Here is a 15718-nt window from a genome sequence, read left to right on the forward strand (position 1 = left end):
CCCTGCAAATTGATTGGCTGTAATGAGAGATAGTAATGCTGGTTTCATCTCCACCCCTTTTGTTGGTCTGGCTATACTGGAGAAGTGCCTAGGACCTAATTGATGATTATATTCTCCTAGGAGTCTTCTTGGAGGATGATGAGGTCTATCACCACCACCCGGTCCTTCTTCAGCCATTGATTCAGGAATAGGGTGTTGAGCTAAAATTGAGGTGGAAGTACCCTCATGTTCCTGTCTCTCCTGTTCAAGCTTCCTTTGTCGCCTTCTTTTGCTATTATTTTTCCTGGCTATTTTCTCAATCTCTGGATCAAATAGCAATTGCTCAGCAGGAATTTTACCTCGCATACAAAGATTGACTTAAACAGAAAATTTAGAACAACGGCGCCAAGAAACAGAAATTTTACCTCGCATACAAAGATTCACTAACTATCTTGACACAAGTCCCCGACAACGGCGCCAAGAAACTTATTGGATTTTTTTAGGCAAGTGCACCCAAGTCTCTGTAGTATGATTATAAGGTTGTCGAACCTCAGGGACTTGTGAGATAAGTGTTGATTTCTATTATACTAATTGATGCTTATGAATGTAAAATTTGGGTAATTACACATATTCAATTTTTTATATAGATGATTGACCAAACTTAAGTCACCAAAAGATAATTTAATTTGCGGACAAACAGATATGAGAAACAGTTGGGATATTAGACTTCATCAATCTCCCTCCTATGCATTCCTATTGATTCTTTCTACAGATTCCATTACTCATTGTCATTGAACTCTCTAAATTCATTCAAACCCAATCCCTTGGCATAAGAAATTCTAAGATATTTGACTCAATGAATGATTCCTCACTTCATTCAGTTAAATATCCCGCATTAAGAGTCAGAACTTGTTGCAACTATTAATTTCAAGACCATCCTTGGCTCTCAAAACTAATAGGTGATTCGTTCCAAGTCTAGAGTTAGAAAACGTTTTCCAACCAAATTCTAAACTCAAAATCAGAGATAAATGATCAGTTCATCAAAGCATTAAGAACAGAAACAAATCACTGACATAGAGTAATAGATGAGATATATATATATATATATATATATATATATATATATGAATCAAAGAGGAATACAAAGGAGTTCGACGATTACATCAATCCCAACCCTAGAGCTTAGCTCTCCATAATACAAGAAATCACCCAATAACAAGATGAAAGGTGGAAGAAGAAAGAAATCCTTCGAAGAATCGCGTCCCCACGAGCTCCAAAGTGCTCTGTTTCCTCCCTTTCTCTGTTTTCTCTTCGTACTGCTTCAGATGATACCCCTTTCTCTCTCCTCTGCCCTTATATATGTGATAAAATTAAAACAGAGCGAACAGGAAAGAGACGAATCCGCTCAGCGCCTTGAAACGGCTGAGCGGTTTGAAGAATCCTTCACCATGAAGTAACCTAAAGGGCTGAGCCCCTTGGATTTGCTAAGCGCCTTGAAGATCCTTCACTCCTAAGCAAAGCATAAGGGCTGGGCGCCTAGATCCGCTGAGCGCCTTAGAGGCAGAGAGCATCCTATTTCCTGGACTAAATTCGCTCAGCGGATGGTAGTGGCTGAGCGCCTTGGAGGCAGAGAACACTCCTTCTCTTCCAGGGCCTAATCCGCTGAGCGTCTTGGAGTGGCTGAGCGCCTCTCTTATGCTGCATTTGTTGAGCTCTCTGGCTTGAATCCGCTCAGCGCTTTTGAGTGGCTGAGCCATTTTCCTTCAACTTTCAAAACCTACAAAATAAACACCAAATTTGATCAAAAGCTTCATCACTCCTTGTACTAACATAAATCAAAAGTCCTTTTTTGATTCTAAGTATATATAGACCAAAATTATATCAATATCACTACAAAAAAATGTGTGATTTGTGGCGGTTATTTTGGCTCCTTGTGGCGGTTAAAAACCGTCACAAATCGCATTACCGGCGTCATTAATAACCGCCGGATCTACAGTCGCCAAAAGCCGTTTCCGGCGGATATTTTGTAAACGCTGGTTTTGAGCGCCAGAAAATTCGATCCCTTTGTGGCGGTGTGAGACCGCCATAAAATACATTTTTGTTTGACTTGTTTTACATTTTCTGGCGGTTTAAACCGCCACAAAATTCATCTAAATTTTGCTTGATTCAACATTTATGGCGATTTTAAACCGCCAGAAAATTGTTTTTTTTTTTTTTTTACACTTTCTTACACTTTTAAATCGTCAAAAAATTGCATTTGGGAGCTATTTATTGGCCTAATAAAGTACTTGACAAGACCGATCAAATTTATCACCCATTCCAAAAACCGGTGAAATCAGCATTTCGAAAGAAAATAGCAAATAATTATACAGGGAACAAGATAACACACTTCAGGATAATTGTCACCATCAATCTTCTGCAAACGCGTAATGAGTTCCCGGGCAGACTTTTTTATAGATTGTATAAGCTATGTCCAAAACTAGCATATCATCTGGTCCAGGAAGGTAACTGCAAAATTACATAAAAAAATTACAAATATAAAATATAACATGTTTGTCAAAGAAAGAGTTAATATAACCTAGACAACACATAGAAGTAAAAAAAATAAGACAGTAGATCTGATTTATCATGCCAAAAGGTTACAGGTCAAAATAGCTTCTTCCTAAAAAAATCTTTAGAACATTCACTCCATTGCAAGTCAAACTCCATCCATAAATCTTTACATTATAAAATACCACTCTTAAATAAGTTTTCAAAACCAAACTTAGAAGCTTAGTATTGGATCACTTTATCACTTAGAAAAGTCTAGGATGATAACCTATCACTTGATTATTAAAAGCATAATAACTTAGAAATAAATAGAGATGTCATAGAAATAGAAAATCTAATGAAAGCATACAAGATTGTGAAACAAACAAAATATCATTCAATTTTAAGTCTTAATTAACAAATTATTATTAGAAAAATATCATTCAAATTTAAGTCTTAATTAACAAAATATATACCTCAAACAGAAACATTAAGTTTTCAAGTAGAAGAATCTATAAAGCTATATGTTCCAAACAGCGGTACTAAACTACTAGTTCTTATCTTGGGCAATTAAATACAAGTCAATAAACGGTACTTGTTGCAAATGATCGTATGAAATTTATGTTTTATAATTACCCCCAACAAAATTTTGAGGCCACCAAGTCAAAAGCAAGTGGCTCTAGCTAGAACAAATTAACCCGTCATAAACCTTAGCATTAGCCACCTCCAAAATACAGGATATCACAACCTACTCAATTCATATACATGGAGAAATTATATTAATTTAAAATATAATACCATCAAGTATACTAAACAGTCTGCATTCAAAATAAACTCACATGTCATAACTTTGGGCCTCCACAATTGTATGTTCCATGTCAAGCTGCCCTAGAAATGAAGGCTTTGATGTGAATGCTGATAGATGCTGAGCAAGATTAATGTGCCTCTGGGGAAATAATTTAAAACATATTATTTAAGAGAATCTTGTAAATGTCTCAACGAAGTATCAAAATTACAACAAAAATGTTCTTACAGTCATCTCTGGCAATGAGTTCAGCTTTTTCACAAAGTCCTTCAACTCGGAAACTGTGTCTGGATGTCATGGAAAGCAATATATTATAAAGTCTTTACAAATCTATTTTAATTTTCCCAATTATATAAAAACTTTATAAAGTGCTTTTCAAATTTTTTCAACACAATTTATTCAAGCTGTAGTTTTATAGCATCTATCAAACAAACATCCAACTTTAAAATTACCTCTGACCGTAAAGTATAGCAGCAAAACTACTTGGAAAATTTAGTGTATTATAATTTCAAAGAAATAAAAGGAAACAACAGGACATCAGTGGATTCACTGCTATTACTTTCACATGAAAAGTTTGGTTACAAAAACAGATACTTTTGCAAAATTGGCAGTAAAATAAATGTCCGAGTAAAAGACCATCTACTTACAGTAGTTGTCATTTTTGTGTAGTCTTGCTTCATGGAAGTAGCTTTTTGACGTAAAAACTGCAATACTAACACAATCCATACAAGGAAATGTTATTTAAAGAAATACTATGAGCAAAAGGAAAATGAACAACAAAAGAAGTGTAAAGAAATGGAAAATGGATGTCTGAACTATGGCTAAAAAGAGGTTTCAGAGAAAAAGTCAGCCAAAGAAAATCAACATAGAATCAATGACTAGAAAATCAGCTAAAAAGTCAAAAATCAGCCAAAAAGTCAGCAGAAAGAGACAAACAACAAATCCAATTTTTTTTTATCCCTTCACTAAAATTAAAAGTTCAGAAGATGTTTTACCTTTGAATGAAAATCTTCATTCCACACAATTATTTTTCCATTGTCAAGAGAGCCATACACGAGTGTCCAAACTGTCCCCTTGAAGAATGCCCGGCAAGACACTCTGCAGCAAAATATATGGTTTGAAATCATGCAGAAATTTAATTGGGAACAAGGATTCATGGGTTTACAATTATAAAAAAAAAGTAGCAAATTCTATGTTTTCTTTTTTATTAAATATAGTATAAAATGCAGCAAACATCATGTGTGAATTAATTCAATGTAGAACTTAGATTTCTTAACCAATGTAGGATTACTAATAGCAACCATTGAAAATATATTTATATGTACATTAAGATTTAAATAAAGTATTAGCACTAAAAGTACTACACACTGCATGTTTATAACACCAAACAGAAATGCCTAATGCAAATTTTGGGCATGCTCTATCGCCATTTCAACACATTTGAGTGGCATTCTAGTTCTGTTTCATAATATCCCAAAGCTGTTTTGACAAGTTATCATACACTACAATCCAGCCCCAAACTCCAAGTAGGAATGGCCAAACTTTAACTCTAATACTAGGATCAACACCCTGCATCAAATTTAAAAATGAAATCAATTTCATAGAAAAACACCAAAACAACAAATTTAAAATCTAGATAAGCAAATTAGTAAACTCACTCCACTGCAAACTCTTTTCAAGAACTTAATTAAAAAAGTAAAATGGAGGGATATTAAGATTAAGATGCGTACCATCAACGCGCGAAGAGGGTCGGAAGCAGCGAAAATCTTGCGCTATGGTACAAATGGAGGAAATATCTGAAGATTTGAATCTAAAAAAGCAAACAAATTTGTAACTCACTAATTGGTAGCTAAAAAGCAAACAAATCCACCACACAAAAATTTGAATCGATGAAAATTTGGGATTAGGGTTTCACCTTTACAATCGGATTTGTGGTAGCGTTTCCCAATTATCAAATTGCCTTTTTCAAATTCTCTAAACAGATCAAACACATAATCCATTGCATCCATTTTCTGCCTCTCTCTTTCTCTAACTTTTATCCAGGATTTGAAGAAGAAGCGCCATATGAGGACTTCGAGATCAAATATAAGATGTTTCTTTCCATTCCTCGTGAGCCACTTATTTCTCCAAAACAAGAGAGAAAAGTGATTTTCCTCCTTTTTCCCAATAAGTCGACGGCGTTACACCATTGGGATACTGAGTTTGAATGTGAGAATCGAATTCTAAATATAATAATAATATTATGTTACGTTAAATACATAAGATTTATAATTTTTATATTGATTTTTTCATTTTATAAAATAAAATAAAATAAAATAAATGTGTTGAGCAATTAAGTTAGTGGAATGGAAAGATGTTACTCGAATGTGGATTAGGTGCCATAAAAGATAATTAAATTCTGGTGTTTAAAAGCGCAAAAAAATGCAGTAATTTTTGGCGGTTAATATAACTGCCACAAAAATAGGACTTTTTGGCGGTTTTCTAAAACCGCTAGAAAACGAACGCTAACAAACTCCGACTTTTTTGTAGTGTATGTACAAAAATTATGCTAGATAAGTGTCTCAAATGCATATTTAATCATAATAATTAGACACTTATCAGTAGTATTTTTCTTTTTCTTTTTATTTTTTTGTTGGATTATATATTTAAATAATTTTAATAAGATTTTAACTTTTTAAAATAGTTTAACATCATATTTGTAATAAGATTTAAGTGTGTGTGTGTGTGTGTATATATATATATATATGAGTTTATTTTAATAAAAGATATTTTTGTTAAAAATATTTATAAACCTAAGACTAAGAATCGAATATACTATTGTAACCAAACATAAAAATCTTTAATTCCCAAGAATCATGTATGAATATTCTCATTAGTTTTTATGAGTAACTTCTAGGAAAAGACTTCCCTCCTGCCAAACACCCTCTATGAATAATCAAACAAATTTTAGTTATTCTTAGGATTTATAATTCCCAGGAATCATGATTCCTTTGTATGAAGAAACTTTTCCCCTATCAAATGCCCCTTTAGTATATGAAATCAACCTTTTAGAAGGAGGAGGAATCAGAAAGTAGAGTGTGTGATTGCGTACGTTGTGCCTCTTTGTGCAATAAGTAGAAAAAGAAGAATTTTGTGAGAAGGAGTGGAGCAACCAACTTGGAGAATAAGTATTTGATACCAATTTCAATGTATTTTGATTCTCGTTATTATATGGTTAGATACCCATTTGGAGATTTTCTTGTATTGTTATCCACCATATGGGTGAGGAGTTATCTCTAGTGATCCTTGGTGGTTCTAGAAGGACCTGTGGTGTACCCTTTAATTATTATTAGTAGAGTTTTTTACTGGACTAGATCATGTGGGTTTTTACATTAAAATTTTGGTGCTTGTTGATTCCTATTTTTCTATTTTGTGCATCTTGTTATACGCCTGAAGTTATCTTGTTACTTCTGGAGCCTATTTTTATTTATATAGGGAAAAAGAAGATCAAGTTTTGTTTTCGCTTAATTATTATTATTTGTTATCTTTCCCAACAGCAAGTATCAAAGATCTAATTGGGGGCTCTGGTTTCTTTTCTAAAGATGGGTGAAGGTGATGTCTCTAGTACAATGATTAAATTAGATTGCACCAATTACTCTATTTGGAAGTCTCGAATGAAAGATTTGTTATTTTATAAAGACATGAATGATCCCATTGAGGCTAATGGCACCAAACCATCTGAAGAAGATCGAAAGAAAACCAATAAGAAGACCATTGACATGATCAAACAATTGATAGATCAGAGCATCTACCATCATGTGTCAAGTGATGTTAATCCTTTCAACTTATGGAAGAAATTGAGTGAGTTGTTTGAGTCTAAAAATGCACAAAACAAAGCATTCCTCATTCGAAAGTTAGTAAACCTAAAATACAATGATGGTTTTTTAATGGCAAAGCACTTAAGCAATTTTCAAAATTTGGTGAATCAGTTGAATACTATGGAGATTGTATTAAAGGATGAGTTATTAACATTGTTGTTATTTAGCTTATTGTTAGACAATTTGGAGACATGGGTGGTATCTCGAAGTAACTCTACTCCTAATGGAAAGCTTACTTTTAATATGGTCAAAGATAGTCTCCTAAACGAAGAAACTAGGAGAAAAGGACAAGGAATGGCTAGTTCTTCAACTCATAATGAAGTTTTGGTTGTGGAATCAAGCGGAAAAAGCCATCAAAGAAATTCTCATAGATATAATAACCGTAACAAGTTAAAAGGAAAGTCAATGACAAGGAAAGACATTAAGTGTTTCTATTGCAATAAAATGGGACATCTGATGAAAGAGTGCAAGTTCCTTAAGCGAGATAAATCAAGGGTTAAAGGCAAAGACAAAAAAGAAGATAAAGCTAAAGGCACTACTACAATTGTATCTAATGGTGAAGTTGTCATTGTTTATGATGATAATTCTATTAATCTTGCATGTCAAGTGTATGAATGGGTCATTGATTTTGCTACCTCATTTCATGTTACACCATATTGTGAGTACTTTACATCCTACAATGTTGGGGATTTTGGGCGAGTGAATATGGGAAATCAAGGGGTAATCAAGGTTACACTTGAAGAACATCAAGTACATCCCTGACATGTGCCTCAACTTAATCTCAGTACAAAAACTTGATGAAGATGGTTACCATAACTCTTTTGGTAATGGAAAATGAAAGTGCACCAAAAAGACTTTGGTGATACCAAAGGGAGAGAAATGAAATACTCTTTACTGGACATCAGCTAAGCTGTCTACACCTCTATTGAATGCAATTGAGAATTGGTTTACAAATTTATGGCATAAACATCTTAGTCACTTGAGTGAGAAAGGTCTTGATACTCTTGCAAGACAAGGGTTGCTTCCAATTGAAGGTACATCTCTTGAAAGGTCTTGATACTCTTGCAAGACAAGGGTCCATTTGAGCACTATTGAAGGGACAATGGCATCAAGCTTGAGAAGATAATCCCAAAGATCCCTTAACACAATGGGGTTGTAGATAGAATGAACCATGCAATTAATGATATAATTAGATGCATGCTTTCTCATGCCGAATTACCTAAAGTATTTTGGGATGAAGTTTTGAGAATTGTATTGGACTTAATCAACCTTTCTCCCTCTATTCCTCTGGATAGTGATGTTTCAAAAAAGGTGTGGAGAAGGAAAGATCCCTCCTATAGTCACTTAAGGGTGTTTGGCTACAAGGCATTTATTCATATCCCTAAAGATAAAAGATTCAAGCTTGATGGTAAGTCTAAATACCAAGGATCCCTTTGGAAGAGGTAAGACCAAAAAGGGTGAAGGTTAATCCATAGGAGAGCACACACTTGAAGACCATTGAGCCTTTAACTAGGTCCATGGTTAGGAGGCTAGAGGAGGTTTCTATAGAGGAGGTACTTCTTAGACCTATGTTATTCCTGAGCATGAGTATGATTCCTCTTATTAGTCCCTTAGTCTCCATTGTATATACATTGTATGATACTTGTACATAGTAGTTACTTGTATAGGTGTATTTTGCCTTTGTAATTGTGAGGCACTTTCTTTTTTTTCTTATAGGTTATCCCTTTGGGATTTTAGGGTATGTTACTTGGAGACTTTTATTCCATTTGAACTTATATAAAGGGTCGTTTATTTTCATATTTTTAGTAGTAGAAGTGAGGTGACAAATAGTAAAGTGTGTAGGTGAAGCTAGCAATTGGGCCTATAGTGAGCCTAGGCTAATTTTTACATATTGGGCTTGTTTTGCTCCATTTAATCCAAGGAATTGATTTAGCTAGGTCTCACCCTCATTAGGTGAACCTAACTAAACCAAATCCAACATTTTTGGATTGGATTAAGTGAAGGAAAACAAGATGGGCTGCCTAACTCTTCTAGCTTCTCCTACACACTTGGATAGCTTGTGCTACAAGTTTCTAGCTTAGCTTGCTCCCCAAGCTTCTAAGTTAAAAGCTTGTTCCATAAGCTTCCAAGTTACTAGACCGGTTAGCTTGAGTGTAAGAAGGCTAACCATGATTCTCCTTAAACCATAGTTAGTCTAGCTTGCACCACAAGCTTCTCCCTCACTATATAAGTCTTTTTCTTCACTTTGTAAATACTTTTGATGCATATATTGAGAGAATTCCAAAAATTGTTCAAATTTTCTCTTTTTCAAAAGTCTCAACCTCTTTGATTTTAATCCATTTCTCTTATCCTCTTCATACAAGAGTGTGGTGAGATTTGAAGTGGCTAATCTTCCTCCAATGAGTGGTGCCACTTGAGAGTGTTCTTCACCATTGAAAAAGAAATCCGAAGCTTCTTCCTCCATTGGAATCTTTGAATAAGCTTAAGGAGAACCAAGGAGCCAAAAGTCTATGGAGAAGCTTGAAAAGAAATCAACATCAATCTGGTTCCAAAGCAAGTTTTCATCACATCAAGCTTGAGAAGATAGTCCCAAAGAATTAGATGCATGTTTTCTCATTTCGAATTACCTAAAGCCTTTTGGGATGAAGCTTTGAGAATTGTATTGGACTTAATCAACCTTTCTCCCTTTGTTCCTCTTGGTAGTGATGTTTCAAAAAAGGTGTAGAGAAGGAAAGATCTCTCCTATAATCATTTAAGGGTGTTTGGCTACAAGGCATTTATTCATATCCCTAAAGATAAAAGATTCAAGCTTGATGGTAAGTCTAAACAGTGTGTTTTCTTGGGTTATGTCATGATGATTTTGGTTACAAGTTTTGGGATTCGATTGATAAGAAGATTGTTAGAAGCCGAGATATTGTTTTTCTTGAAGGCCAAACCATTAAAGATATTAACAAAAAGGAGAAGGCAAAACAAGTTACTCGCGAGGACATTGATGTTGAGCCAAAACCTCCTTCTAGGGCCACTAATATTGGGGAGATGTGAATGAAAATGTGGAGAATATAGTTGATGCACCAGAGCCACAAATTAATGAATAAGTAGAGCCTATTCCTTCACAAAAATATTCCCTCATGAGTATGTATTGTTAACTGATGGGGGAAAGCCAAAGAGCTATGAAGAAGCTATGTCACATGAAGAGAAGGATAAATGGTATATAGCCATGCAAGAGGAGATGAAATCTTAACATGAGAATCACACATTTGAATTGGCAAAGTTTCCATAAGGCAACATAGCACTAAAAAATAAATGGGTGTTCAAGTTGAAATTAGAGGATAATTGCTCATAACCAAGGTACAAGACAAGGTTGGTTGTGAAGGGTTTCAATAAGAAGAAAGGAGTTGATTTTGAAGAAATATTTTTACTCATGGTCAAGATGTCTTTAATTAGAGTTGTTCTTGGCCTAGCAACTAATTTAAACTTGGAGGTTGAACAACTTGATGTAAAGATTGTTTTCCTCCATGGTAACTTGGAGGAAGAAATTTAGACGGAGCAACTTGAAGGTTTTACAATCATAGCAAAAAAGAAGTTTGTCTACAAATTGAAAAAGAACTTGTATGGGCTCAAACAAGCTCCAAGGCAATGGTATAGGAAATTTGATTCTTTCATGATGAATCATAGGTATGACAAAACCTCTTTTGATCATTGTGTGTTTGTAAATTTTTGGATGAAAAATTTATAATTCTCTTGCTTTATGTGGGTGACATGTTGATTGTTGGTTATGACATGAGAGAAATTCAAAATCTCAAAAGAGAGCTGAACAATTCCTTTGCAATGAAGGATTTGGATCCTACAAGAAAAATTATTGGCATAAAGATTATCCATGACAGGAAGAATGGTAAATTGTGGTTATCACAATAAAAGTACATTGAGAATGTATTAGAGCGATTTAGTATGGGCAATTCCAAGTCTCTTAGTACTCCACTTGTAGGTCACTTCAAGTTAAGCTTTAAGCAATATCCTACAAGTGAGAAAGATGAAGAAGAAATGCAAAAGATTTCATATGCATCTGCAATTGATAGCTTGATGTATGCGATAGTGTGTACAAGACTAGATATTGCTCATGTTGTTGGTGTAGTTAGTTGTTTTCTCTCTAATTCGGGTAAAAAGCATTGGCAAACTGTGAAGTGAATACTTAGGTATCTTATAGGTACTTCTAGAATTTTTTTGTGTTTTGAAAGTGGTGGGCCTATTTTGAATGGTTACACAAATGCAAACATGACTAGTAATGTGAATCCCAAGAAGTCTACTTCTAGTTATATGATGACTTTTGTAAAGGGAGTAGTGTCATGGAAATCTAAATTGCAAAAATTTGTTGCTTTATCTTCTATAGAAGTAGAATATATTGATATAACAAAAGCTGTCAAGGAGCATTTGTGGATGTAGAAATTCCTACAAGAGTTGGGACTTTCACAAGGAAAATATGTTTTGTACTATGATAGTCACAGTGCAATCTATCTCAACAAGAACTTGAATTTTCATTCAAGGTTGAAGCATATTGAGATTCGATATCATTGGATACATGATGTATTGGAGATAAAGTAATTATAATTGGAGAAAATCCACACTAAAGAGAATGGCTCAGATATTTGAATTGTGTAATACATGGAACATTATCTTCATATATAATTGTCGATTATTTTTCCTAAACATAAACCACAAGTTTCTTATACATGTTGAATCAGAGATCTTAGCTAGATATATTCACAAGTTACATCTTGTAATGCTAAAACTTTTACATGATCAAATGAAGTGACTACTATGGTTTCTGTTATAGATCATCATAAAATGGTTATACCACCACTTATAAATAAATATCTTGGATACATTTGGATAGAATAACCTCATATCCATTATACCTCTAAGATAACGAGGGATTTGTTTAATTCTTCCAATGTCTTCATTAGGAATGGCAATAGGGCCCCATAGGGCGGGTAGTAGGATATACATACCCTCCCCGTTAGATAAAAATCAGTCTTGTACCCGTCCTATATCTACGCGAGTATCCATTTAATAGGTATCTGTAAATTTTATAAATATTTTCGATATCCATGGATATCTATAGATATTTGTGAATTATTTTAAAAATAAAAATTATTATAAATAAATTTAAGTTTATGTTTGATGTTAAGTATATTGAAATATTAAAGATAAATAATTGATATTATTTTTTAATTTATAATTAATGATAATTTTTTAAAATAGTAAAAATATAAAAAAAAATGTAAGATAAAAATATGAATATTTAAGTAATATTATTTAGCGGGTACCTGTGGATATTAATATTACCATACCCATCTCCCGATTTTTAAATGGGTAAAAAAATATTCGTATCCATTATCTGCAAGTATCCATTTAAGCTACCCATTTATTATTTGTGACAGATTTTTATCTACAAATACCCATAGTACGGTTATTTTTGTCATCCATAGTCTTCGTATAGTGAAAAACTATATCTTACTAACAAATTAACGACAAATGTTAATATTAGATCTATATAATTAGTAAGATACATTAGTGCTCCTATAACACTAGGATATGGTACTTTAAGAACAAGTATTTCTTCATTTTTTATGTCTAAATGGATTTTTGTTAACATCTAAAGATCTTACAACTATTTGAGTCCACAATGAATATGATTTGTCCAAATAAAATATTTTAAGCACGTTAAAGTGTAAAAGAATTTCATTTTTAAAATATTCAATTTATAATCTCAAGCAAAACTTTATCCTTCTCAAATCTTTTATTTCAAATTCTTTCTTTGAATAATCTACGATGACTTTTTAAAATTCTTTAGAAATTTTAATAATGGTTATATTATCTACACAAACAATAACTATAACAAATCCATTTTAATAAAAATACACAAACAAATTAAATCTTTTTTATATCATTCTTTTAGTAAATACTTAGACGATTATGCCACGACGTTTGATTACTTTTCTCTATTGATTATAGCATTTTAAAGGGACCAAGCCTACCATGTAAGCACCTTACAGGACCAAAGTGTTACTTTACTGGATTGATTATAGCATTTTGGATCTTCAAGTTCAAACCATGAATTTATGAATGTCCCAAGATTATTTAGGGTTTGTACTAATTACTAAAGCATCAATAGAGGTAGCAGAATAATATGGTATGGTAACCTTTCAATAATATATGCTTTACGTATTAGGTCTCAGTTTACAAATAGAAAGACGAGAAAAACAGAACAGAACAGAGTTGATAGTTATAATAGGAAAATAACATAAATTGGACAACGAACTAGTTCATTTTGCAATGATTGTAATCATAGTTTATCATAGGACGATGATTCATGAACCAGTACATTATATATCTCTGACTATATCAATTTGATACTAACTCTTGGCTCTTGCAGAATCTTCTCCCCCGTGATATCCTCCAACACATTGTTCTCTTTTTGCTTTTTCCATCTTACGTTCAAACTTGATGCATCTTCGTTAATATCTGAGAAGGAAGCAGCAATAGTGGAAACTTGGATTTTGATCTTGGGACGCATAAACAAAGAGAGAAGAAGTACAAGAGAAGCCATGGCATGGAAAATGAAACCCAAGTTTCAATTTAACTTAATCTAACAACTAACCACTGTGCAAGAAAACATTTAGTTTATATAAGAAGATAGATTGTGGATGATTATTGAGTAGGAATTGATGCAAAGTCTCATTTTTTTATTACTACAGAATACGTTTGGAACTTCAGCTTCCGAAGTTGGTTGGGGGTAGTTGATTTATGGTTACTTTTTCAACATCTGTTTTTTTGGGCTAATTATGGTTGTCACGGGCTCAACCTATTAAAAAGATGACAACCTTTTCAACCATTCTTATATTTTAAAAGAAAAACTATTTATCTAAAAATATTGAAGAAAAAGAATATTAATGAGGTCGATTGACATCTTGCAAGGAGTCGTGTAAATTAATAACATCTCTTTTAAAGAAAATGCATATTGTTACATGATAATTCCCTAGTGTCTTAAAAATAAAGTAAGTAAATTAGTATTAAGGAAATGCATTATAACAATACATTTTTTTTATATAAATTTATGAGTGATAAAATATTATTTATTATTAGCAATATATATGATATTGTGTTAATTAATAATAATGTATTTATTAGTATTAATAGATATGTATCCTTTTACGTAATATATTATTTTTGTTAAAATATTTTTTTTTGTAATTCACATTTATTATTATGAGTTACATGATATATATTATTGAGTTAACATTTTGTTTTCTTATGAATTGAAGGGCAACTACCAAAACAAAACTACCAATGAACGGGTTTCAATCTACTCGCTCTCATGCTTCCAATACATCAGATAAACGCACCAATAATAATTCACACACAGGTGCATTAAGGTTAGCATGTACTTTTTTTTGCACTTGAAAAATATGAGAAGCTTGGACTTGCCAACCTTGAGCATCAATAGTCTAATGTTATTAACCAAACTCATTCCTCTAACACTGTCATCACTTCAAGATCCCATAATATTACTAATCAATAGGCTTTTACGTTCACTAGTTCCATTCTGTTCACGATTCTTGCTTCGATTTAGGTGTCTATTTGATTGATCCTATATGAAGAAAAAGTCACTTATGATTAGAATGGGTGGACTGAAAACTTGTTGGCACATTCATTTACTTTTCATTAAGATCTCCATGTAAGAATGATTGTTTGCATCAAGTTAATGTAGGAACCAACCATTGGTTACAGCTAAAGCAAGCACTAAATGCATGATTGTTTGTTTATAATAGGAGAAAAAAGTCTCAGAATAGTCGAAAACTTCTTATTGGGAAACAATTCATTTGCTTCAATTCATGCTAATGAATTGCAAATTAGTAACCATCCATGTCTTATTTTATTTTAATGCAGAGATTTCTTGATCCACCATAACAACCATTTTTTGCTTGTTTGGAAAGGGGAAGAACAAAATTCTTGTGACTGTGTTAATCTATGGAAAAAAGAGAAAATGAGAGAAGGGGCAGCAGTACATGAGGACGGATCAACATAATGATTATCCCATAAATTAACAAGTGGGTGACAGATTTTGCTAGATGTGCATTGGCTTGTTATAACAACCATTAGTTGAGGAATAGAATTAACTGTGGGGAAAAGGGGCAAATTGAGTAGAGAATGGAGCTAGATGCAAGTGATCAAGAGTGAGATTAAAAGAAAAAACCTAAGACGGTAAAGAAATTGGAAATATGTCACTAGTGGGGAGAGAATGGATGGAAGTATGAAAGAAAAAATGTCTTCTTAGAAGACAATATGTCTAAAGAGAAACACGTATCTAGTACTAAAGTTAAATAGAAAAAATATTAAACACCCTCTCTATGGCCAATGCAATGCATTTTCTAGCCCTTGAATCGAATTTTTTGTTTTGTTGACACCAAGAGTCAAAGCATAGCACAAAGAGCCAAAAACTTGAAGGGATGAAAGATTAGGATTATTACATAGAATAGAGAAAGGAGAA

At 33.1% G+C, this 15718-nt stretch overlaps 1 protein-coding gene across 3 annotated transcripts; it reads right to left on the reverse strand.

The window, feature by feature from the left end:
* Positions 1-1085: 1085 nt before the first annotated feature.
* On the reverse strand, positions 1086-5545 carry LOC109794497 (vacuolar protein-sorting-associated protein 33 homolog). Of its 3 annotated transcripts, XM_083072173.1 has the most exons (9): positions 5229-5545; positions 5044-5123; positions 4815-4882; positions 4309-4411; positions 3961-4025; positions 3542-3600; positions 3348-3454; positions 2369-2487; positions 1086-1756 (listed from the first exon to the last, which is right to left on the reverse strand). In XM_083072173.1, exons 4-8 carry the CDS (start codon positions 4326-4328, stop codon positions 2388-2390), a joined length of 351 nt encoding a protein of 116 aa, XP_082928299.1. In that variant the 5' UTR covers positions 4329-4411; positions 4815-4882; positions 5044-5123; positions 5229-5545; the 3' UTR covers positions 1086-1756; positions 2369-2387. The 3 variants fall into 3 exon arrangements, with proteins under 3 accessions (XP_082928299.1, XP_082928298.1, XP_082928300.1); XM_083072172.1 differs by lacking the exon at positions 1086-1756 and having other exon boundaries at positions 2223-2487; XM_083072174.1 differs by lacking the exons at positions 1086-1756; positions 4815-4882 and having other exon boundaries at positions 2223-2487.
* Positions 5546-15718: the final 10173 nt, after the last annotated feature.

Source organism: Cajanus cajan, chromosome 4, assembly GCF_000230855.2.
Source record: "Cajanus cajan strain Asha chromosome 4, NIPB_CcT2T_4, whole genome shotgun sequence".
Lineage (NCBI taxonomy): Eukaryota > Viridiplantae > Streptophyta > Magnoliopsida > Fabales > Fabaceae > Cajanus > Cajanus cajan.

Bases quoted from the DNA above. Each gene is read 5' to 3' on its own strand.
- LOC109794497 (XM_083072173.1), bottom strand. From the start codon at position 4,328: ATGAAGATTTTCATTCAAAG. The intron at 4,026-4,308 runs GTAAAACATCTT...GGATTGTGTTAG, and splicing joins ATGAAGATTTTCATTCAAAG to TATTGCAGTTTTTACGTCAA. The intron at 3,601-3,960 runs GTAAGTAGATGG...CATGACATCCAG, and splicing joins ACACAAAAATGACAACTACT to ACACAGTTTCCGAGTTGAAG.